The sequence below is a fragment of the Carex rostrata genome, chromosome 5 (genome assembly GCF_964058835.1).
Source record: "Carex rostrata chromosome 5, lpCarRost1.2, whole genome shotgun sequence".
Taxonomy (NCBI): Eukaryota; Viridiplantae; Streptophyta; class Magnoliopsida; order Poales; family Cyperaceae; genus Carex; species Carex rostrata.
Genome location: NC_135922.1, coordinates 14,268,082 through 14,294,488, shown reverse-complemented (window position 1 = coordinate 14,294,488; position 26,407 = coordinate 14,268,082). Strand labels below are relative to the sequence as shown.

At 34.7% G+C, this 26,407-nt stretch overlaps 6 protein-coding genes across 6 annotated transcripts in view; 1 reads left to right on the top strand and 5 right to left on the bottom strand.

Moving 5' to 3' along the window:
- The window catches only part of LOC144554779 (BTB/POZ and MATH domain-containing protein 2-like), a 34,794-nt gene extending 21,549 nt beyond the window's left edge, over window positions 1-13,245 (bottom strand). The window contains exon 1 of the mRNA XM_078303124.1: window positions 13,220-13,245. The gene's annotated coding sequence lies outside the window, so the exon portion shown is untranslated. The remainder of the gene's footprint in view (window positions 1-13,219) is intronic.
- Window positions 6,248-7,327, top strand: LOC144553899 (zinc finger BED domain-containing protein RICESLEEPER 2-like). Its single transcript, XM_078302079.1, has one exon. The coding sequence runs from the start codon at window positions 6,248-6,250 to the stop codon at window positions 7,325-7,327; it is 1,080 nt and encodes a 359-aa protein (XP_078158205.1).
- On the bottom strand, window positions 11,830-13,121 carry LOC144553898 (BTB/POZ and MATH domain-containing protein 2-like). The gene is made up of 3 exons (XM_078302078.1): window positions 12,585-13,121; window positions 12,227-12,291; window positions 11,830-12,115 (listed from the first exon to the last, which is right to left on the bottom strand). Exons 1-3 carry the CDS (start codon window positions 13,119-13,121, stop codon window positions 11,830-11,832), a joined length of 888 nt encoding a protein of 295 aa, XP_078158204.1.
- Window positions 13,246-16,289: 3,044 nt separating the features above from the next.
- Window positions 16,290-17,366, bottom strand: LOC144553897 (BTB/POZ and MATH domain-containing protein 2-like). Its single transcript, XM_078302077.1, has one exon. The coding sequence runs from the start codon at window positions 17,364-17,366 to the stop codon at window positions 16,290-16,292; it is 1,077 nt and encodes a 358-aa protein (XP_078158203.1).
- Window positions 17,367-19,809: 2,443 nt separating this feature from the next.
- On the bottom strand, window positions 19,810-22,297 carry LOC144553895 (BTB/POZ and MATH domain-containing protein 1-like). Its single transcript, XM_078302076.1, has 2 exons — window positions 22,170-22,297; window positions 19,810-21,040 (listed from the first exon to the last, which is right to left on the bottom strand). The coding sequence occupies exons 1-2, from the start codon at window positions 22,295-22,297 to the stop codon at window positions 19,810-19,812; spliced, it is 1,359 nt and encodes a 452-aa protein (XP_078158202.1).
- Window positions 22,298-24,040: 1,743 nt separating this feature from the next.
- Window positions 24,041-25,326, bottom strand: LOC144554628 (BTB/POZ and MATH domain-containing protein 1-like). Its single transcript, XM_078302941.1, has one exon. It carries the CDS (start codon window positions 25,123-25,125, stop codon window positions 24,052-24,054), a length of 1,074 nt encoding a protein of 357 aa, XP_078159067.1. The 5' UTR covers window positions 25,126-25,326; the 3' UTR covers window positions 24,041-24,051.
- Between the last annotated feature and the right edge of the window lie 1,081 nt (window positions 25,327-26,407).

Below are 26,407 nucleotides of genomic sequence, written 5' to 3'. Positions count from 1 at the left end.
TCAATAGTCTATCCTTGGTTGTTGGTAGGCGATTTTAATTTGGTGAGATGGTACGTTGATCGAACGGCGGATCTAAGAGGTTACAATTTAATGTGTGCCTTCAATGATCTGATCAGATATATGGGTGTCATTGATGTTGAGCTCCAAAACAGAGCCTTTACTTGGAATAATAAAAGACCACAGCCTATCTTCTCGAAGTTAGACAGAGTCTTTCTAACAACAGAATGGACTACTGCACATCCGGTGATAACGTTAAAGGCGTTGGAGATGCTTGTTTCCGATCATGTCCCATTGTTATTGAGGTGTGCGGGAAGGAGAACAAAACCGACACCAAGAAGAATAGAGAATTTATGGCTAGACCAACCACAGGTTAAAGAGATTGTACAGGATATATGGGGGGCTCAAGAATTCCATACCGGGTCTGATCTGGTACATGAATTCCGGATGAAAACCGACATAATGCAGGAGGACTTAAGAAGGTGGCATGCCACAAACTTCAGCGATGTTGAGCTGCAGCTCAAGAAAGCTAAGGAGGTGTTGCTATTCTTTGATAGAATTGAAGAGAGGAGGAATTTAGATCAAAGGGAATTCAAATTCCGAATCAAGGTGAGAGAAAGGGCCTACCATTTGGCAAACATAATTGAAACCCGATGGCATCAACGGTCAAGATGTAGATGGCTGAAATGTGGTGATAAAAACACGGCATACTTTCATGCATATGCGTCAGCAAGAGAAGCCAAGAAGCAAGTAAATGAATTGAAGGTGGGGGATGATATAGTAACAAACACTGAGCAAATTGTTTTGATCTTTCAAGAACACATGAGGTCAATTTTGGGAACAGAATCCGCAGTCATACCGGTCAACCTACACAGCCTATATGCTCCAACAGAAGGGTTGCAGTCACTCCATGACCCTTTCACGCAGGAGGAAATATTCAAAGCAGTTACTCAACTGGCGAAGAATAAATCCTCTGGCCCGGATGGGTTAACAAATGAATTCCTGCAAAAATTTTGGAATTTACTCAAAAGAGATGTGTGTTCAATGTTTGATAAGTTCTATAGACATGACCTGAATTTACAGGAGATCAACAAGGCTAATATAGTCTTAATTCCAAAAAAGGAAGAAGCCTTAACAGTGCATGATTATAGACCTATTAGCATATTGAACCTCATACCTAAGCTCATCTCGAAAGTTTTGGCAAATCGTTTGCGAGTATGGCTGCCTCGGCTAACATCCAACAAACAAACGGCATTTGTCAAAGACAGGAACATAGCTGAGTCATTTGTAGCGACTAGAGAGCTGCTGCAACATACCATGACCTCCAAAAATCCAGCAGTCTTTGTCAAGGTTGATTTTTCAAAGGCCTTCGACTCGATCAATTGGTCATTTCTCATGAATGTGATGGTGGCCAGGGGGTTCCCAACTCGATGGATAACTTGGATAAGGCACATCTTACATTCTTCATCGTCCCGAATCCTTTTGAATGGTGACCATACTAACTATTTCATGCATAGGATGGGGTTACGTCAAGGTGACACATTGTCACCGTTGTTGTTTATAATCACAGCAGATGTATTACAGTGCATGATAGAGGGTGCCAATTCGACACTGCAATCAAGAATTTCAGCAAGGATTCCGAATTCGATAGTGGCATTACAATACGCCGATGACACGGCAATTGTTGCAAATGGTTCCTTGGACTCAGTCGTCTCACTCAAACTGATTCTAAGACTCTTTGCGAAGGTTTCCGGTTTACAAATAAACTATGCGAAGAGTTGTTTTGTTCCGATCAACCTTCAGGAGGAAGAACAAATTCGGTACAGACACCTTTTGGGTTGTCAGCAAACAGAACTACCGGTTAACTACCTGGGCATGCCATTGACTGTCACGGCACCTGAAAAGCATCACTATCTGCCTCTCATTGAGAAATTAGAAAAAAGATTGCAAGGCTGGAAGCAAAAACTGATTTCTCGAGGGGGGAGATTGCAACTTGTCAGATCAGTTCTCTCATCAATCCCTATATACTACATGACTTGTTTTGTGCTGCCGGTTTGGGTAATTGCAAGGATAGATAAAATCAGGCGGCACTTTTTATGGGGAAAGAATGATTCGGCTAATGGAATTTCACTAATAAATTGGGATTTAGCATGCACTCCAAGAGAGTGGGGAGGGCTCGGATTGCCAAATTTGACTGCCAGGAATAAGGCGTTGGTATTGAGGTGGTGGTGGCGACTTCATGCGAATCCGGAATCGTTATGGACAGAGACAATCCAAGCGATCAAAGGAAAGGTAACGCAGCCGGGCCCTAAGATTTTCATACTGGCGGGATCATTTTTTTGGAGACAATTGCAAGGACTACAACCACTGTTTCAATTGTCGTCACAATGGAAGATTGGGAATGGGTTTACAATCTCCTTTTGGTTTGACCGTTGGGGTCAGACAGTGGTTTATACGGGTCAGAATCCCAGACCAAGGCGCCAGAAACTGTCACTACGGGAAGCGGTGCCTATAATTGAGGAACTGGATCAGCAACTTGTCCAACAGGTAACTGAAATAACCTTCTCGCAAGAGCTGGATGTACTGGTATGGCGCTGGGAGGCAACAGGGATGTATAGTGCGGCATCGCTATATAGGATCTTCACGAGCGGTGGAAAGATCAAATTTGGAGGAAGGAAGTTATGGAAATACAGAGCACCTGAAACGGTTAAGATCTTTGTATTCCTAATGCTTCGTCAACGTATTCTGACACATGATATGTTGTCGAGAAGGAATATACCATCCACCATGCATTGTGTAATGTGCCAATCATGCCCGATGGAGACAGCCCTACATTTGCTGTTTACATGCTCCTATGCGATGAGGGTTTGGAGAAGGCTGAGTTCATTAATAGGTTACAACATACTGGTAATGGGGCATGATATTGAGACAATTTGGCTTCGATCAATAAAAGGACGCCCAAATAGACCAGGTTCCTGGGTGGCAAAAGGACCATCTCTGTTGATGTGTGCGTGCTGGTTTATATGGAAGCAAAGATGTGACCACATATTCAGAGGGCAGAATATGCAACCAGAATTGCTGGCAGGGGTAATTCTGCAAGAGGCGAAGCTGTGGTTTGAAAATTGTTAGTGCATTCTACAGAGGTAGGCTAGAGAACACGGTTGTGAGGAGCATGTGTAAATGTTGTAAAAGTTGTAACACCTAGACAGCCACTGTCTAGTTTTCAAAAAAAAAAACATATGTACATATATAGAGCCAAGGGTGACTAATCGTTTCCCTAGAAGACAGGTGAAGGCAGTGCGTGGGCTTATTGGGGAATAATTTTATAAAAGAAGTATATATGTTGATAAAGTAGGTTCAAGCATCTCATGTCTTTTGTACATGTTTCATTTGTGACTCATATTGTTAAATTTAGTTTTAAAGTTCAAACAGTCAATTTGAATCATTCAATGTGATCTTCATATTAAATGTGTTTGGAGATCAAATTTTGTATTTTAAGAAACTTTTTAATATTTATTTAGATAAGTACAAAATCATAATTTTTGGATAATTCAGTCTTCTGAATAAATTATTAATTTTGTGTCTGAAAAATTAGTAAAAGGAAATCATATATAAAATATAAAAAGTAAAGATTTAGAGGCCGAAGCCCGAGAAAAGAATATAAGAAGAAAGAAAAATAATAAGAGGGGTCGGCCCAATGAAGAAAAGAAATTGGCCCGGAAGATTTAAAGTGAAAGAAAGAATAACAAGCCCAAAAGATTGAAATTTCATTCGTGCAAAGTGAAGATCGATTTGTCAATAAATAATTAGATCCGAGATTCTTTAAATTACAGGTAAGTTAGAATTAATCGAAATCTACATTTTTTAGATTGAGGAGAGTGTTAAAATAAAAATATTGATCTCAGAGCACTCCTCACAAATTAAGTGTGTTAAATATTTGTCTCTCTCCATATATATCACTAGAAATAGAAATGAATCAAACGGCCGGTAACTTGGTACACGGATACCAAGGCACTCAAACATAACAATATAGGCAAACGGCTAATTAAATAGTAAAATATACAAATATGAGTCAAGGATCTGTAAACAAAAAAAAAATCTAAATTCTAAATTACTTCCCTAATTAGCAAAGCTGACGTCTGGACCACCATTGGACCTAAAAATTGGTCATGATGCATAGTTGTTTCTTCTAAAAACAAATATTCCCTAACCTTAAGGACTACATCAAAAGGGGTCTATATTCATTATGAATTTGCAAAACAATCCCTGTAAATAACAAAAAGACATCTTCTAATTCAAAGCAGTTACGGGTGTACAAAAAAATCCGAGATCCACCCGATCCGTCAAACCCGTCCGACCCGACCCGTTTTTTACCGGATTGAGATTTAATTGGATCGGGTACGGGTTAAATTTTGGACAAACCCGTTACTCTGGGTCGGGTCACGGGTTTGCTCTTACTAACCCGTTTATACCCCGACCTGACCCAGAGTCCTTATTTCCTTCCGAAGCGACCCGGCCTCAATTAAATCCCGCATTAAATCTCCATTAAATCCCGCAATCCTTATCTCCTTCCTTCTCTCCACAGGCGGCCTCGATCTCATTCACTCTCGACGCCTCGATCTCCTTTCTGCGGCGCGCTCTCTCTCTCCCACGACGCCTGGGAAAATGGTTCCTTTCCGTCTTCAATATGCCTCAAATCCGAGACTGACGACCACAATCCTCCACTCAAAATACTCAGCCATCTCTACCTTTCGATTGCAAATCCGTCTTCAATCATTTCAATTTTAATGGCGACCTCAGAGAGACCAGTACCACCACGAAATACTCAGGCTCAGCCAAAGGTACTTTTTTTGTTGGTCTTTCTTGCGAGGTTATCATTCTGATTTCTGAGAATCTCTTCGTTACCTTCCGTTGAGGACTGATACCATTTGAAATGTGCAAAAAAGATTTTCACTAAAGCCATGCTAAATGATTAAAGCCAATGACAAGTTCTCAGTCAATGAGCATCGATCAACTTTCCCAGCTTTATATTTTGTTGTATTTTTCGTTTGCTCTTTTCTTTTATTAGTTGTTCTTTTTGTACGCCATGCCCAACCCGAACAAAAGGACTGTTCAAAAAGTAAGAAAAAGGAAATACAATACAAATTCAAGCTGCTTTTGGGCATGTTATAGAAGCGGTACCGTATTTTATTAGGCTAAATAATCATTCGGGCATTAGCATTTCAAAAAGTAACTTTCTAGATGGATAATTAGCTCTATACCTTAGGGTTGGCGTTGTTAATTAATCAAATCATTTGAGTAACTTTCTTGAAAGCCACCGTATCTAATGTAATCAATTCATACCTGGTGCGATGTATCCACAAGATCCAGCAATCACTGACATGTACTGGTACGACTACACTGGTACCACTGTATCAGTATATGTACTGGTACGACTACACTGGTACCACTGTACCAGTATCTTATTATTGCTTTTTTTGTTTTCTTTTTATCATTATGTAGTGTTTTTATTAAACCGACATCATGTTCTTTGGTACTAATGACATGGATTTCATTGTAGTTAACATACAGTTTAGATATGAGACCAAAATATTTATCATTGACTCTCATTTACTAGTTTCTACCTTTTAACTTGGATTATATTTTGCTTTAATAGGTTCATGGAACAATTGCTGAGAATCAGAAAAATCATGAGCCCCAACTTCCAGAGAACATTGCAAGTAATCCAACTAAAAGACAGTGCAAAACTTCAAGGAGGGACTCTGACATTTGGAATTATTTCAAGCACAATGAAGACAAGATGAACCCCAGGGCTTCTTGTGTCTATTGTGAGAAGTCTTATGCCGCTGATAGGAGTCGTCATGGCACAAAATCCTTGTGGAACCATCTGATGTATCTTTGTCCTAACTCACCTTGTCGAGAGGAAGATCCAAAACAAAAGAAGCTTTCGTTGGAGCCTCAAGATGGCCAAGTAAGTGCAAAGCTCAAAGCTGTAACTTTTAGTGTAGATGATTGTAGAAAGGCTCTTGCAAAAATGGTTATGGTGGATGAGATGGCCTTTAGGGTGGTAGAGGGAGAGGGTTTTAAAATTTTTGTAAAAACTGTCCAACCAATGTTCAAAGTACCTTCTTGAGTTACTGTCAGTAGGGACTGTTTTAAGCTTTTTGAGGAAGAAAAGGTAAAACTGAAGAAATTCCTAAAGAACCAGCGTGTGTGCTTAACAACAGATACTTGGACTTCGATTCAAAACATGAATTATATGTGTCTAACAGCACATTGGATTGATCATGATTGGAAATTGAACCAAAGAAAACTCAACTTTTGTGTAGTTCCAGATCATAAAGGGGATACAATTGGGCAAACCATTGAGGATTGTTTGATTGAATGGGGTATTAGTGGTGTATTTACTTTGACAGTAGACAATGCATCCTCTAACAATGGTGCAATTAATTATTTGAAACGAAAAACTAGAGATTGGAGAGGTACTGTTCTGGATCACAAGTACCTACACTTGCGCTGTTGTGCTCATATTGTTAATCTCATTGTGAGGGAGGGTCTGGATGAGCACTTTGATTCAGTCCAAAGTATTAGGAAGACAGTTAAGTATGTTAAGTCATCTCCTAAAAGATTAGCCGCATTTAGGGATTGTGTTGAAAAGGAGAAGATAAAGAGTAAAGGTTTGTTGTGTCTTGATGTGGAAACTAGGTGGAATTCAACTTACTTGATGTTAGAGTGTGCAGAGAAATTTGAGAAGGCATTTGAGAGGCTTGGTGATATAGATAGGGACTATCGATCATACTTCGGTGCAGATGAAGAGATTGAGAATAAAGATGATAGAAACAACAACAAGGGCAAAGGAAAAGGTAAAATTGTTTCACCACCAGTAGAAGAAGATTGGGTCAAAGCTAGATGCTTTGTCAAGTTTTTGAAATTATTCTATAGAGTTACAATCCGTCTTTCTGGGTCTTCTTATGTCACATCTAACTGTTTTTTTCATGAACTTGTGTCAATTCAAACATGTTTAACCCAAATGAGCAAGGGTTGTGATCATGAGTTAAAATTTGTGGCAGAGGGTATGAAAGTAAAATTGGAGAAGTATTGGGAAAATCCCGACAATCTTAACCTATTGCTTTACATAGCTGTTGTTTTAGATGCCCGGTATAAACTGAAATATGTGAAGTTTTGCTTGGAGCAGATATACCCAACTGATATGGCAAATGATCTAATTAGAAATGTGGAGCATACAATGGAGAGCTTATACACATATTATCTTCAACACCATGGTGAAATGAACTCTAGTGCTGATGGAGGTGCAGCATTGAAAGTGTAAGAAATGTTCTACAGGCCAAATAATATGGACTGAATTAATATATTGAGTCTTATTGGGCTAGGCCCAAATTCTTGATCTGATCTGATCTGATCTCAGATCAGATTACGTTTTCTGAAGAGATGCATCCAGATGGTGCAACTGAATGGATGCATAAGTATTATAAATATACATGCAGCAGTTCGTTTTTGGTTGTTCCAGAAATTCTGTTCCACATATCAGAAACCGTAAGAGAGAAAGAAAGAGAAAAAGACGGGGCTTTCAGATCGATACTAGCATATCGACTGATTGTTGATTTTGGCTTTGTTCGTGTGGATACTGGTAGAGACGTGATTGCCATAATACATTGAAAGGTGTGGCTAGTAGTTCAAATGAGGGGCTTGGTTCTATGGATGTAGATGATGACTATTCAAAGTTTGTGAAGTCTCAGTTTAAACGTCATTTAATGGAAGAAGATTGTGTTGAAAGCAAGTCAGAAGTTGCAAAATATTTGGCTGAAGCATGCGACAATGGAGATGACAACTCCTTTGATATACTAGCATGGTGGAAGGTCAATGCCTTGAGGTATCCAATTCTTTCTCTGATGGCCAAGGATGTGTTAGCAATGTCGGTTTCAACAGTCCCATCTGAATCCGCCTTTAGTACAGGTGGGCGGATCCTTGACCCCTTCAGAAGCTCTCTTTCTCCAAAAACTGTAGAGGCACTGGTGTGTGGTCAGAATTGGCTGCGGTCCATTATGATCCTCGTGAGGAGATGGAAGATGTAGAGAAATATGATATAACAACAAATGGTAAGTACTTTATATTTTTATTGTGATGGAATTAAATTGTGTTTTAATCTTGCTGGACATACAATTTTACATTCATAATTTTTTTTCAGAACATGCAGCACCAAAGTCATCTAATGCTGGAGTTACAATTCAAGGCTAAAGGTAATTATTTGATATTCAAGTTTTTTATGTACAATAGAACTGGTACATCTATTTCTAGAATTTATACTTCTAGTTTTTATACTTCTGGTTTTTATACTTCTGGTAATTATTTGCTCTTTGATCTGAATGATTGTTTGCATCATACTACTAGTCCTAGAGTTTATACTTCTGGTTTTCACTTGATCTGAAATTAGTTTTCCTTAATTTATTTATTTTTATGTAAAATGTCTCGTTCAATTCTGGTGCAAAAACCAGAAGTATGATGCATGTTCTAAACTGATTTTTATGCTACCTTGGTATAGAGACAATCTCTGATGAACAGGTTAAAGCTTAAGGCATATGGGTGCTGAACTGCTGAGTGCTGATTTTGAAGTTTACAAGGGGGTTTTATGCTTAATATACTTTAGTTGTCAGTTTGGATTTTTTTTCAATTTGGTATGATTTGCTCTTTTGAATCAGGATTGCTATGTTGTTTTGCTTTGTATTAGGTTTGCTGCACTGGTGTTTTTTTTTTTTTTAGGGTATGTTGCTTAATACCTAGGTTAATATTAGACAAGTCAGTAAGTCACTGAATTGTGGAGCCCACTATAAGTTTCTCCTGGATATATTTTTGCCTTTCTGTTTCTTTGAATTTTTTTTAACGCTATGCATTCAAGTGCAACGTTGCTATTGGTCCATACACAGATGAACATAAAAAAGTATAGCTACTATAGAATAAGGGCTATTTGACAATACCAGAAATTCTGCTTGAATTAATAACCCGTCTAACCCGCATAACCCGTAATAACCCGTATATAAAAAAATAGATGGGTTGGGTTGGGTTATGGGTGGGTCAAGTAAATTTTTTTTTTAACCCGGTGTAATCGGATTGGGTTCAAATTTTAATAAAATATCATTGACCCGCCCGTTGTTCACCCCTAAAAGCAGTACAAAGCTAACAAAGCTAACACTACTTTCATCATAAATGATCCATAATTGCTAGATCAAAGAAAAACACAACAAACTTCATATATCTCCATTTTCCATTCTATTATTAAGCACGTTGGGTGTCCGATCCACCAACGGCTATGATTGAAAGATGAAGCTTTGGATTTGATCTCAGCCCTCCAATTACATAATTTGTTTTTTTTTTATTAAATACATCTGTTTTATATATAGACGTCTAAATTTAGTTAAAAACATACTCACCACATGTGCTGCCATATGATACATTACAATTAAAATTGAATAGATTCTGAAATTTAGCTATATTTATATGTTTTTTTTATTTCTTTGTTTTCATATTTCTCCTTTTCAATTGAGAAGATTCCACCTTCCATTTTCTTATTTCTTTGTTTCTTTACTTCTTTTTCATTTCTATACGGATCACAATGGAAATGATTCTTTTTATTTCCTTATTTCTCTTTCTAATTTGTTTCTATATTATTGTCAGCAATTTAGAATATGTTTCCAACATAGAAGATATCAATATGTGTGTGTGTGTGTATATTCTAAATTGGAAACAAAGAAGAAGAAGAAGAAGAATCTATATTGGAACGTGTGTGTGAATATGTATTTCTCTTATAATATGTGTGTATGTATATATATCCTATACATACGCATGATAACACTTTTTATTTATATTCTTTGATATCATATTATATGTCGATATTGAATTGTTGTACGATATTTGATATTAGATTCGAATCGAGCTATTATTTGATATCATTGGTACTTAAAACTAAAGAATCATAACATCATCAAATTGTTATCAGAGATCACGATTAAAATTAATTAAAAATACAGAATCATATAAATTTTCTATTAATATGTGTCTTAATTTTTGGATAATTATTATTTTCATTGATATTTTTTTTTTGTTATAATATATCCCCGTTGCAACGCACGAATATGATACTAGTAATATATAATACAAAAATCTGCAGAGAAGGAAATATGCTATTATGTTTTTCACTTTAATATTCCTGAAAGACGGTATGGTACCAACTTTGCCTCTTATTTCAGCCACTATGGATGGGAAGCTTCTCACCAAATCTATATATTCGTCGTTTAATGTCCAACAAAGTAATAGTCCTTGCTCTGCAATGAAATCTAGCAAGCATTTTTGAACCGAGGAGAGTTGTGTTTCAGAGCCAAAGCCAAAGTGGCCGTAACCATGTGAAATGAAATGTTTGCACATAGCTAATCCTCACATAATGTCTTCAACCCTTCAATTGCATATCTATCAGCAACTATATGTACATCAATCCGAACTGTTCAAGTTGATATCCATATTAAATTGTGCTTGAAGACCAAATTTTACTATTTTTAAATTTGTTTTTTAAATCATTATTTTTTATGATCTAGAATTTTCTAAAAAACAATGATTTTGCATATCTTTCATTGGTTCCTAATTCTACGTAGCTAATAACCCACAGACAGGGGAGAGGCAGCGCGCTGGGCTGGATGGAGTTAATTTTATAATTTTTTTAAGTATATGATATTTCAGAGAAATAATTTACTAAATATTTTCTGCAGTGAACAAGTAATTAACAATGGGTCAATTATATCAAATTTTTTTTTTTCAAAGTCATAGGATACTTCAAACTTTCAAATAATTGCACAAGTTGAGTTCGATCAATATATATACAATCCCAACTTGAGAAAGACTGTTATGCATAAAAATAGGTACATGATGAAAGATACATTTTCTGGATACAATTAGTATAGATAATGTAAATTTTGCATGTATAACCCTGTTTCATTCTCCCTCCGAAAGTTCCCAAATATTGCAAATAAGATAAGAGCTCTGTTTTATTTTTAGTATTGTTTGTTTTACTGCTCTCCAGCTTTCAAATATATTTAGAAATTGAATTCTACCTATGAAAAATACATTAATAAAGACTATTACTCAATTCAATCACTAAATTTAATAATAACATTTAGAATAAAGTTCACATGCTTATGGAATATAAAAGCATATATATTACAAGGAAAAATTTCTGGTGTAGGCAAAATTCTATAATGTTCTGAAGCTTAAGTATATGTTTATATATATATATATATATATTTTTTTTTTTTGTAAAAAAAACATATATAGAACAGTTTTAAAAAAAAAATGGGTCAAGGCTCGAGGCTCGGCAAGTTTCCACCCGACTTCACTTGGCTCCGCCTCTGTACATGGCTACATGCCGTAATTGTGTTTGAAGTGGAATTTTTAATTAGGGATTAATTTAATTCTATATATTCAAATGATCTAGAATTTTGCAGCTATATGTGACAAGTCAAAATCATTACTAATTACAGTACTAATGATCAATGAAATTGTCATTCTCATCTAGTATGATACCAATTAGTAACATCTGTTCTAATAAACACCACTAGCAAAATTGCCCTGTACATGCAAAATAATGACTGGAAGACTGGAAGTAACAAAAATGCACTCTAATTCAAAGAAGAGACAAACCCAACATTACTTTCAATATAAATGATTCATAATTGCTAGATCAAAAAAAAAAAACTGCAAAATATATAAAAAGACATCTTCATAGATTTTTTTTTTAAAGAAGAAATCTGCATATATAGAATTATAAAGCTATATTCTTTTTCGCTTTTTAACAATCTTGAAAGGCGGTCCTGTATCGACTCTGGCTCTTATTTCATCCATTATGGATGGGAAGCTTCTGATCAAATCTTCATATTTGTCGCTTAGCATCCATTTAGCTAGAGTTCCTGGTTCCACAATGAAATCAAGGCAAGCATTTTTTATCCGAGTAGAATTGAGCTGCTGAGCCAAAGCCAAAGTGGTGGTTACTGTGTCAAGAGAAATGGGACTACATAACATATCCTCACATAATGCCTTCAACCCTTGTATTGCATATCTATCAGCAGCAACAAACAAATGTTGTGCCATTTTCATTGATGACTTATCAGAATCACAACAGGGAAAAGAATCGGTATATATAAATGAAGTGGAGAAGTGCCTCAAATACCTCAGGGGACATATCTTTGATTTGAATATGCTTCTCTGTTGCCTCAGCCATATTTCCAAAAAGCTCTGCATTAAGCACAGGAGATCGTGCTGCCAGTATTAATCTATGGCACATAAAAGAACGATTTTCAACTTGAAAAGTTACATCAGCTTTCTCGGTACTTTCCAAGGGGAGAGGGGGGCGTCCGACGCCCATCGGACCAATTTTGTGTTCGATGGGTTCGCTCACCGTCAAATTTTCTTTAGGATTCGCGCCCGCAATTTCGCGTCTGCTATAAAATCCGTACACACGAATCCTAAAGCAGATCTGACGGTGAGCGAACCCATCGAACACAAAAGTGGTCCGATGGGCGTCGGACGCCCCCCTCTCCCCTTTCCAAGAGCTTCCCAATTTGGCTGTGCAAATCAAATGATTTCACCACCTCAAAGGTTTGCGGTGTATCTGTGCTATTCATGCTACAAATTAATTCAACACTACCATCTTTGACATAACTCCACAACAATGACCGTATGTTAGAATTAGTTAGTTCACCATAAGCAAATACCTGTTGCCGAAAAGGAGACTTTTGTATCGCATACGTGAAGGTTTCTTCCTCGTCTTGTTTTAGATACTGTTTAGGAAGTGTGTATGTTTTGCCATCTCTCTTCATGAGACTCAAACTGATTGTTGGGTTCACGACTTTATATTTACCGCGAAGCCTAACAATGAAAGAAGCATGCAAGCACAACTCTAGGCGTGAACCTTGTGGGTAACAGTCAATGACCCATTCAGTGCCCAATGCATGAAATACAGGGGAGGAAACAAATTGCTCAGATTCCAGCCTTTTCATCTCTGACTCCTCAAATTTGAAATGGTGCACGACTTTAATGTGTTTTTGTGATGCTGAATTTTCCATGATTTATGAGAAGAAGATTTATAACAAAGAAAAATTAGTGGAATTTAGATTGAACTAATGGATGACATATGAACTGACATGGTTGGAAACGTTTTTACTTTTTAGCACCAATATATAGAGCCATAGGTGACTATTCGTTTCCCTAGAAACTCCACATCTGTTTAGCAAATACTTATGAATCACATAACTCAAACAGGCAAGCTATAAATGTTCATTTAATAATATACATTGTATAAAACTATCCTTTCCCCTTGAATGGTCAGACCTCCAAGCCACACTTTATGTTCAACAGTCATTCATGTTGACCATGAATAAATGCTGAGGAATCAATAAGTTTCCATCTGCATTTCTTTCGATAAATTTTTGGATTGTAAGTTCCAATTCATCTTACTCTGGAATTAATGCAACTTTTAGTCTTCACAGTAAGAGAAATATTACTATGCATGTCTTTCACTGGATTTAAATTCTAGTATGGTTCCGTATCCGTTGAGAAACTTGAGAAGCGAATGAGAGGGAGCAGCTGTTGTATAGTGCCTACACTGGTAACATACAAATAAAAAATAAAAAAATAATTCAACAAAAAATTTAGTGAGGGTTATGATCTTAAATCATGGACAATACTAAAATGGCAATAACAATTAACAAGAGTTCAGTGTTGAAACATATGGGGACATTCATCGTGATTCATGAACATATTAATGACATTTAAGCATTTTGCAAAATTAATCTTCAAGGAAATTAAGCTACTCGCTTAACAATTGGTGAGACTAATTTTATTCCTTGCATTGAGGTATATATTAACAACTGCAATAGTTACTATACCCATGGGCCATGGGAGATTGCACTAACTTTTGAATCTGGAAAAAGCAAAAGTAGGCCTTTCATTGGGCCCTAATTCTACGAGGATTATAATTAGACAGGTGGAGGTAGCGCATGGGCTGATTGGGGAATAATCTTATAAAAGAAGTATATATGTTTATAAAGTTGGTTTAAATGTCTGGTGTCTATTTCATATTTTGTTGGTGCCACATATTTTTAAATTAGTTTTCAAAATCTAAACCGTAGATATGAAACGCTCAACATGATCTTCATATTAAAATGTGCTTGGATTTCAAAATCACAGTTTTTGGATGATTTAGAATCTTGTTTAAAATATTGCTTTTGTAAATCTAAAAAATTAGTAAAACATTACCGAAAAAATATAAAATTTTATTTTGAAGCACATTTTAATATTAAGATCGTGTTGAGCGGTTTAAGTTTTTTGAACTTCAGAACTAGACAAAAAAAAATGTGAAGTATAAATAAGGCATGAAAAGCCATGAATCATTTGAACTCTACTCATGTACGTTTATATATTATTTTCCATACATTTTACAAGATATTATATTACAACGAAGCATGATATAATTATAATGTTTATTCAAGTATGCTTACAAATATTTATATTTAAAATTGTAGTTGTAAAGACATTCTTTAAAAATTATTTTGTCAGGGGGACAGTTTTCTACACCAGATTGCGGGATTTTTCCTTAATTTTTTTTCCTAATGTTATATTGGAACAAACACTGGAAAAGGCTAGAATAGGCGCATCTTAAAGTCTCCAACAAATTTATAAAATTGAATTGTAACTGTAGACTATAGTTCATTACTAGAGGTATTTGACACTCTAATTGTTTTCTATATAAAGCTTTGTACTCGAGGTTCGTAAAATCTAATCAGAATCGAAAATCGGTCATTTAATCGTGAAAGAATTGGGTGAATCAGTTTAAATCGGGCGAATCGGATTGAAAGTTTAATTTTTTTTTTATAAAAGCTTGTTTTGTATTAAAAATTAGGAAAAAAAATTTTGTGAGAAATTAATTTGTCAAAAAATTACACTCAAATAATTTAGTTATCAGTAGATGCTTAGTCCCACAAGAAAAGGCATACATAAACTAGAGACATCTATATACTAGAAATATGGGAGAATTTCATATATCCCCTCAAATACGTATTTTCCCCTTTAAAATTAATAATATCATATTTTGCCCTACTAAAGTTTAAAAACTTACAAATTTACCCAATTCATTGACTTTTCTATTAAAACTCATATTTTTTTTGAAAAGTAGTGGATTTCCACCGATTTCATATTGAAACCAAAAATACTTCTTAACCTGGTACCCAAACTGGATACCAAAATCAGAAGTATAAAGTCATACAACTGCCAGAACATAGAAATGAAAGATACATATGAAGCAGAAAACAAAGACATGCTTACAACCAAAAATATGTATCTATCCAAACTTAAAAACTAATTCCAATTTAAACAACTATTCTAAGGCTCTATTAAAACTCATATTAAACTTTTTTATTGCCCATTTTACCTTTTATTAAAAGATAAAATTCCTCCCTCTCTTTTCTCTAGACCAAAAATCTTTCAAGATGTTTCAACTTTCAACATAGCGAGGCTGTTTCAAGGCTCATCTTGTCTGATCATGTAGGCAGCCTCTTCATGGTCCGGTACCTTAAACAAGTCAGTCAATCATACCGAACCATGAAGGTACCGGCGAAACATATGCATATCGGACTGGTACAGTCAGTCAGCTGCTTGTACGCGAGAAAAACAGCAGAGAAACATATCGATACCGATTCAATTTTCTCAACTTGCTTTTTTTGGGTTTCAAATTACTTTGTTCTCATATCTTCCAATCAGAACCTACCTCTGGATTTTCTTTTGTTTCAACTTAGCATTTAATTTGTATTTTTTCAAAGCTCCAATGTTTTGAGTAAATAACCTAAGCAGCTATTTCATCTGGAGATTTTTACCTATGGACTGAATTCTTCAAATATAATGCAATGGTTATTTCGATTGGAAATATTAATAGGAAATATTTATAAAATCTTAAACAAGAATATCTTTACATAATTAGAGTATCACTCATTCACATCATATCTTACAAAAAAATATATATAAAACTTTACAATAAAATGACAGTTTCCTGGACTTGAGGTACTGCATTTCAAACTTTACTTTCATCATAAGTATAGCAAAATAATCCCTGCAACTGCAAGTAACAGCATTATTTTCATCATAAATATGTGATTCATAATAGCTAGGCCAAAGAAAAACACAACAAACAACTGGATTATATTTAAAAATAAATCTGCATATAGGAAATATTATGTTTTTCACTTTTTAACATTCCTGAAAGACGAAACAGTATTGACTTTGCCTCTTATTTCAGCGACTATGGATGGGAAGTTTCTGACAAAATCTTCATATTCATCTCTTAAAATCAAACTAGCTACAGTTTCTGGCTCTTGAAGGAACTCCATGCAAGCATTTTTTAGCCGAGGAGAGTTGTTCTGCTGAGCTAAAGCAAGAGTGGTCAACACCGAGTCAAGTGATATGTGACCACATAATTTATCCTCGCATAATGACTTCAACCCTTCTATTGAGTATCTATCAGCAGCTACAAACAAATCCTGTGCCATTTTTGCTGAAGACTTTTCAGAATCACAATTGGGATTAGAATCAGTATAAATGAAGTGGATCAGTGCCTCGAATACGTCAGGGGACATGTACACTTTAATTTTAGTATGTTTCTGTGTCGCCTCGGCCATATTTCCAAAAAGCTCTGCATTAAGCACAGGAGATCGTGCTGCCAGTATTAATCTATGGCACATAAAAGAACGATTTTGAACTTGAAAAGATACATCAGCTTTCGCAGTACTTTCCAAGAGCTTGCCAATTTGGCTGTGCAAAGAAAATGATTTCAGTAACCCAAGGGAGCAAGAATTGTGGGGTATATCTGTGTTACCAATGCTGCAAATTAATTCAACACTACCATCTGTAGCATATTGCCTCCTTAACACCAAGGTAGAATGTGACCCATAAGCAAATACCCGCTGCTGAAAAGGAGACTCTTTTACCTTATTCTGGAGTGAATCAGTCCCGTCTCCTTTCTGATATTGAGTTGGAAGTGGATATGGTTTCCCATCTTTCTTCATGATACTCAAACTGATTGTTGGGTTCACGGTGTCATATTCACCATGAAGCCTAACAAGGAAAGAAGTATACATATCGGGCTGCTCTCGACATAAACCTTGTGGGTAACAGTCAATAACCCATTCATTACCTAATGCATGAAATACTTGTGAGGACACAAATTGCCCAGGTTTCAGATCCTTCATCTCTGTGTAGTTAAATTTGAAATGGTGTGAGACTGAGGCTCTGATGTAGTTTACTGATGCTGAATTTGCCATGAGTTGGAAGACGATTTGGAATGAAGGAAAGTTTGTGGAATTGAGATTGAAATAACAGATGACGTATGAACTGACATGCAAGCTAGGAGAGAGGTTTTAGCACCAATATATAGAAGTAATTCCTTTCCCAAGGAACCCCACTCTGTTTCACAAATACAGATGAATCACATAATCCAAAGAGGCAAACTATAAAGTTCATTTAATAATATACATTGTATGAAACCATTCATTACCTTTGAATGGTCAAACTTTCAAGCCAAAATTCATGTTCATCAATAGTCATTCATGTTGACCATGAATAAATGCTGAGCAATCAATAAATTTTCGTTGGCATTTCTTTTTATAAATTTTGGAGTGCATGTTCCCATATATATATTTTTCTGGAATTTAATTAATATTTAGTCTTCACAAAGTAAGACACAATATTACTATATGTCTTTCACTGGATTTAAATTCTAGTTTGACGACTGAGGCGTAGCGTCAGCTGGGTTTTGCCTATAGGCTGGTAATAAAAAAAATAAAAATAAATAAATAAATAAATAAAATAAAAAAATAAAAAAAAAAAGGTCAACAAAATTTTAGTGAGAATTATGATCTTAAATTATGAACACTACTAAAATGATAATAACAATTAACAAGATTTCATAATTGAAACCTAGGGGGACGTTGTTCGTGATTTATGAACATATATATTAATAGGATTTATGGATATATATTCCACAATTTATATTCTTAAGATACTCGCTTAATAGTTAGTCGAGATAACAAATTGGTAAGGTTTCATACCGTTCATCAGTGAGTTTGTAAATTTGAAATGCTGAATTTTCCACGTGTTCTGAGAAGAACATATTTTTATTAATTCATATTATGAAATAATATATAGATGACATATGTAGGGGACTAATGAATCACAAAACCCATGGAAGCAAACCATAAAAGTTCATTTAATGATTTACATTCTATGAAACAATATATTCATTCCCTTGACTTTGATTGATCTTCTAATTAGAGCATTACCATGTAAACAATTTGTATTACGTACACAATTTCATAACTTGCAAATAAATACTGAGATTTATTTGTTTTGATCGAGTGACATAAATAAATTGGCACTTGGAGAAACGTCTAGCACTGTATCAAGTATTAAGCATCAGTAGTGTGGTCAGTAATTAAATAGTAATTACAAGTACTTGCACTTGGTCTCCAGGTCATTGTATCATATAAGCTTTTGATCGGTATATAGCTTTCAGAAAATGTTGTAGATAAAAAAAAAAAATGGAACGTATCATATATATTATTCTTCTATATATGATATGGCTAACAAATTAGGTGCTTTGCCTCCAGTCAGTGAGAACAGATAATTATCCGATTCCAAGTTGTAATATGAGGATAAAATTTTTGAAAGCGGTTTGGTCGAGTTACTGCTTATTACTCGGCACAAAAGGGCAACAGACTCAATTCTTTATATAACATATCAGAATGATAATTCTTTATAGAATAATTATAGATATGTTCTACATTTATTTGACAACCATAACAACAGCTAAAATAATTAACTAGTTAATTATCAAAAGGGCAAGTAAACAGACAAACGCGCACACAACTTTTAGGGAAAAAAAAATTATCAGTTTGGATAAGAAAAATTATTTCTTTTTCAATGGTAGACACCATAAATTATACCTAACACAATTTCATGATTCTATAACTTACTAAGATTTTGTAAAAAATTGGGGGAATTTCTTGTATTCATTCCCCTTAAAAACTTCAATATTACATATCCCCCCTCAAAATCAATAATTACATATTTATCCTTTGAAATCATAAAAACTCACAGATTTATGCAGTAGAACTCTATATTTACTTAATTAGTGTATATCGACATACCCAGAGGGAAACAAGTTATACGAGACGAGAGATCGTGCAACAAAATGTGCATGGTGTGTTAAATTTAGCATAAAGTAAATTTGAAATAAATCAGATCTCTGGTCAGATTTCAAAATCAAAGTAATTCACAATCGCCAGATTTCAAACTTACAAAGGGAAACAAGAGGTTTGATGGCCGCTCCAATTTTGGATTTCATATTTAATACCCACTTCTAAGATTACTTCCATGAGATTGGTCATGATGCAATGCCCATGAGATAGAAATGCACCTATAATTAAGATTTACATGGTTGTTTCTTCTACAAAAAAATTATTGCCAAAGTGGAACACCAATTAACCTTAATCAAAAGGGATCTATATATTCATTATGAATTTGAATAACAATCACTGGAAATAATAAAAAGCCGTCCTCTAATTCAAAGACGTACAAATCTAACAAAGTAAAAATTACTTAATTTCATCATAAATAAATGATTCAAAATAGCTAGATCAAAGAAAAACACACCAAACAACTGCATAATATTCAAAAAAGAAAAATCTACATATAGGAAATATGCTATTATGTTTTTCGCTTTTTAACTTTGCTGAAAGACAAAACAGTATCGACTTTGCCTCTTATTTCAGCCTCTATGGATGGGAAGCTTCTGACTAAATCTTCATATTCATCTCTTAAAAACAAACCAGTTACATTTTCTGGCTCTGCAAGGAACTCTATGCAAGTATTTTTTAGCCGAAGAGAGTTGTGCTGCTGAGCCAAAGCTAAAATTGTCATAACCGAGTCAAGTGATATGTGACCACATAACTTATCCTCGCATAATGACTTCAACCCTTCTATTGAATATCTATCAGCAGCTACAAACAAATGTTGTGCCAGTATTGCTGATGACTTCTCAGAATCACATACGGGAATAGAATCAGTATAAATGAAGTGGAGCAGTGCCTCGAATACCTCAGGGGACATGTCTTCGATTTTAATATGTTTCTGTGTCACCTCAGCCATATTTGGAAAAAACACTGCATTAAGCACAGGAGATCGTGCTGCTAGTATTAATCTATGGCACATAAAAGAACGATTTTCAACTTGAAAAGTTACATCAGCTTTCTCGGTACTTTTCAAGAGCTCCCCAATTTGGCTGTGCAAAGAAAAAGATTTTAGTAACCCAAGGGAGCACCAATTGTGGTGTATATCTGTGTTACCCATGCTACAAATTAATTCAAAACTACCATCCTTAACATATTCCTTCCGTAACAGATAAGTAGAATGTTCCCCATAAGCAAATACATGCTGCTGAAAAGCAGACTCTTTTACCTTCTGCTGTAGTAAATCTGTACCGTCTCCTCTCAGATATTGATATGAAAGTGGATATGGTTTCCCGTCTTTCTTCATGATACTCAAACTGATTTTTGGGTTCACGGTGTCATTTTCACCATGAAGCCTAACAAGGAAAGCAATATTACTGGAAAAATCTGTGCCTGACACTCGTGGGTAACAGTCAATAACCCATTCATTACCTAATGCATGAAATACTGGGGAGGAAACAAATTGCTCATGTTTCAGATCCTTCATCTCTGAGTAGTTAAATTTGAAATGGTGTGAGACTGAGGCTCTGATGTAATTTACTGATGCTGAATTTTTCATGAGTTGGAAGACGATTTGGAATGATGTAAAGTTTGTGGAATTGATATTGAAATATATTGAAATAACCCAAAGAGGCAAGGGGATGTTTAATTTATCACCAATATATGGAACAATAGGTGACTGACTTATCGTTTCCCTAGAAGCCCCACATCTGTTTAGAAAATACAGATGTATCACATAACCCAAAGAGGCAAATTATAAATGTTCATTTAATAATAAACATTGTATGTAACCGTTCATTCCCCTTGAATGGTCAAACATCCAAGCCAAAATTTATGTTCAATAGTCATCAATGTTGACCAAGAAAAATGCTGAGCAATCAACATATTTTCATTGGCATTTCTTTTTATAAATTTTTGGAGTGCATGTTCCAATATATATTTTGCTGGAATCTAATTAACATTTAGTCTTCACACAGTAAGACACAAATATTACTACATGTCTTTCACTGTATTTAAATTCTAGTATGACTAAGGGGTAGCGCCGTAGCGGCAGCTGTGTTTTGCCTACAGGCTGGTAACATAAAAATAAAAATACTTAACAAAATTTTAGTGAGAATTATGATCTTAAATTATGGACACTACTAAAATGATAATAACAATTAACAAGAGTTCATAATTGAAACCTAGGGGGACATCGATCATGATTTATGAACATATATATATATATATATAGAGTTAGGCTGGGGTGCTATGGATAGCATAGAGGCCTCTATGCTACGGCTCAATATTCGAGTTTTCAAAATCCAAACGGTCGATCCGAACCGTTCATCTTATTTTCCATATTAATATCTGCTTGGAGACCAAATTTTACATTTTTCTGAATTTTTTTACTATTTATTAAGTATTTTACAAAATTGTTGATCCAACGGTGGCTGCACAAAACAGTAAAACCGTTGGATTAGCGATTTTCAAAGTGGCTTAATAAATAGTAAAAAAATTCAGAAAATTATAAAATTTGGTCTCCAAGCAGATATTAATATGGAGAATAAGATGAACGGTTCGGATCGACCGTTTGGATTTTGAAAACTTGAATATTGAGCCGTAGCATGGGAGGCCACTATGCTATCCATAGCACCCAGCCTAACTCTATATATATATATATATATATATATTAATAGGATTTATGGATATTCCACAATTTATATTCAAATTAAGACACTAGCTTAATAGTTAGTCGAGATAACAATTTTGTTCCTTATATTCAAAATTACCATCTTGTTTGACTATTGATATTCATGTAGAAAAAAAAAAAAAAAAAAGAATTATCGTTATATATACAGGAATAATCCTCTCTCATCTCTTTTTAGAACTTGTTTTGAAAATGCTGATGTTGGTCCATCTCTCTTCAATTCTAATGCATGAAATACAGGCGAGGAAACAAATTGCTCAGGTTTCAGATCTTCCATCTGTTTGTAGTTAAATTTGACATGGTGCGAGACTTAATTTGATGTATTTTACTGATGCTGGATTTTCCATGAGTTCTTAGTAGAGTATTACAAAAAAAAACACATTTTATTAATTAATATTAGGAATCAATATATAGATGACATATGTACATATATAGAACCAAAGGTAACTAATCGTTTCCCTATAAAACCTATCTGTTTAGCTTGTACTAATGAATAAAAAAAACCTAAAGAGGCAAACTATAAAGTGTTCATTTAATAATTTACATCGAATGAAACAATTCAATCTTCTTGACCTTAATTGATATTCTTGGAGCATTACCATGTCAATACTTTTGTACTAGACAACTTCAAAACTTGCAAATAAATACTGAGATTTATTTGTTTTGACCGAGTGAAATAAAGAAAGTGCCACATGGAGAAACGTTAGAACTATATCAATTATTAAATATTAATCTTCAGTAGTGATGTACATAAGTAAATAGCAATTACTATTACTTGCGCTTGGTCTCAAGATTATGGTATCATATAATTAGCAGAGGTTAAGAAGCACTTGATTAATATATATCTTGCAGATCTTGTTCTAAGAAAGAAATGGAATATCTCATATAAATTATTGCTCTATATATTATATTCGGCCTTAACAAAAGCAGGCCTTTCATTGGGCAATAATTCTACGTCGCTCAAATAATTGTTCAAGTTTTCTATCAATATATACCATCCCAACTTGAGAGAGAGTGCTCGAGATACATAAAAATAGCTACATGATGGAAGATGCATGATACAATTAGTATAGAAAATGTAAATTTTGCATGTATAACCTTGTTTCATTCTCCCTCCCAAAGTTGCCAAATACAGCAAATAAGATAAGAGCTCTGTTTTATTTTTAGTATTGTTTGTTACTGCTCCCCAGCATTCCACTACAAGAAAACATGCCTTTCCCGGCGCTTAGAAATGCTGCTAAATACACTAAGAAACGCTACTAATAGGTTTTATTGGCGTTTAGCCAAGTGCCGCAAATACCACCGTCGGGAAAAGTAACATTAGAATAAAGTTATATTTAGAGATTGTATATTCTACCTATGGGGAATACATTAATAAAGATTATTACTCAATTCAATCCCTAAATTTAACAGTAACATTAGAATAAAGTTATTTTTAGATTAATCACTCAATTAAAAGTTTATTATGAGCAAAATTTTCTAGTGTACGCAATATGTTTATATTGTTTTGAAGCTTAAGTATATGTTTATTATTTTTCAAAAATAAAAAAACATAAACATAGAAGCATAATTTTTTTGAAAACAAATTGAATCAAGTGTCGGCAAGCATCCGCCCTGACTCCACTTGGCTCACCTCTGTACATGCCGTAATTGTGTTTGAAATGGAATGTTTTGGGATTAACTCTATTCAAAATGATCAAGAATTTTACAGCTGTGTGTGACAAGTCTTCATTCTGTACTGGTAAGAAACTGGAGTCAGGATAAAAGGCTCAGTGCAATTTAGTCAAATTCATTACTAATTATATTTCAATGATGGAATTGTCATTCTCATCCAGCATTATACCAGTAACATCTGTTCTAATAATTAACAAAATGAAAAATAATCACTTGAATTAACAAAAATGCACTCTAATTCAAAGAAAATACAAAGCTAAAATTACTTTCACCAAATGATTCATAATTGCGAGATTAAAGGAAAAAAAAAACACCAAACAACTGCAAATCTTGTCTTTCACATATGGAGTTAAAATGTTATTTTGTTTTTCGCTTTTTAACATTTCTGAAAGACGGTCCTGTATTGACTCTGTCCCTTACTTCAGCCATTATGGATGGGAAGCTTGTGACCAAATCATCATATTTGTCGCTTAGCATCCAATTAAACAGAGTTCCTGGCTCCGCAATGAAATCCAGACAAGCATTTTTTATCCGGGTAGAGTTGAACTGCTGAGCCAAAGCCAAAGTGGTTGAAACTGTGTCAAGCGAAATGGAACCACATAAGATATCCTCACATAATTTCTTCAACCCTTCTATTGCATATCTATCAGCAGCAACAAACAGATGTTGAGCCATTTTCATTGACGACTTCTCAGAATCACAAGAGGGAAATGAATCAGTATAAATGAATTGGAGAAGTCCCTCAAATACCTTAGGGGACATGTCTTCAATTTTAATATGTTTCTCTGTCGCCTCGGCCATACTTCCAAAAAGCTCTGCATTAAACACAGGAGATCGTGCTGCCAGTATTAATCTATGGCACATAAAAGACCGATTTCCAACATGAAAGGTTACATCAGCTTTCTCGTTACATTCCAAGAGCTTCCCAATTTGGCTGTGCAAATCAAATGATTTCAGCACCCCAAGAGAGATCCTATTGTGGGGTATATCTGTGTGATCGATGCTGCAAATTAATTCATAACTACCATCATTGACAAAATTCTCCCTTAATGTTGCGTTAAATATTTCACTATAAGCATATACCTGTTTCCGAAAAGGAGACTTTTGTATCCAATATCTGAATGAATTATCCCCGTCTCCTTTTAGATACTGATGAAGTATGTATGTTGTCCCGTCTCTATTCAAGAGACTCAAACTGATTGTTGGGTTCACAGTTTTATATTCACCGTGAAGTCTAACAAGGAAACAAGTTTTACCGGACATATCTTGGCGTGTACCTCGTGGGTAACAGTCAATGACCCATTCATTGCCTAATGCAAAAAATAAAGGGGAGGAAACAAATTGCTCAGGTTTCATATCCTTCATCTCTGAGCAGTTAAAATTGAAATGGTGGACGACTTTGATGTAGTTTACTGATGCTGAAATTGCCATGAGTTCTGAGAGACTACTTACAATATAGTTTAAGTTTGTGGAACTCAGATTCGGAACTAATAGATGACATATGAAATGAAAAGTAAGGAGAGGTTTTTAGTACCAATATATAGAGCCATAGGTTATCACTAATCGTTTGCCTTAGACCGATATTTTTAGCAAAAAACTGGGTTGAACAGGGTTGAATCGGTCCATTGAAGCGAGTTTAGGGTTTAAGCCCGGTTTAGAACCAATGTACTTCCCTAAGAATATATACATAGCATCTAATCTAAAATTAAAATAGTTTTTGGTAGCCTTCCAAAAATCTAAAGCTAAAATTACAGCTAAAGAAGCCTTAATTTATGAATTTTATCGTGGCATTTTCTTTAAATGAGAAGATTCTTCCTGTTCATGGCTTAAATGAGATGGTATCTATAATTACAGAATAATTATAGATATGTTCTATATTTATTTGCCAACCAAAACCGCTAAAATAATGAATTCATTATCAAATGATAAAGTACAAACACGCATAAACTATTTAAAAAAATTATTATTAGCTTACGTAAGAAAAAAATTATTCAATTTACCTAGACAATTCATGATTCCAAATATAGCAATAGTATTAACTTACTCAGATTTTTTAAAAATTCAGACAATTTCCACCTTATACGTACAAGGCAGCTTACTCTTTCAGCATTCTCATAAAGCAAAAAAAGTAATCTAATTCACAAATTAAAACCATTTATTTTAAATTAGCACCCTAAAGGATTGGAAAATAAAAACAAAAGATAAAGAAAAAAAAACAACATATATAATATATGTATTTTGCACAATCAATATGTGTGTGCGCGTTGTGTGTGTCGGTGTCGCTTTTGGCACTGTGGGTGTGTCGGTGTCGAGTGTCCGATTCAATGATTGATTTTAGCACATTTAATTAATTGGGCTGGGCTGTCGTTTGACGGAGGAAGCGAACGAAACAAATATAAATTTATCTTTTCCAAATTAAAACATAATTCTTTTGGGCCGCGCAATACATTTGCAGTTCTAGTTGAGCCCATTAGTAGCTATTAAGGTTCGTGAGGGGGAATCGAACTCTCGATCTTTGGGTATAACAACTCTAGGACATTTTTCTAGCCAATTGTGCTACCTACCATTTCTCGAATACAAACTATAGTTTAGGTAAGAATATAAACAAAGTGTTAGCTCTACAAGAGATAGAATGTATAAAATGTACAGATTGGCTTCCCTGTAATCTCATTTGTTGTTGTCTTATTACATTGTTTTCTTTGCTCTCTTGGCT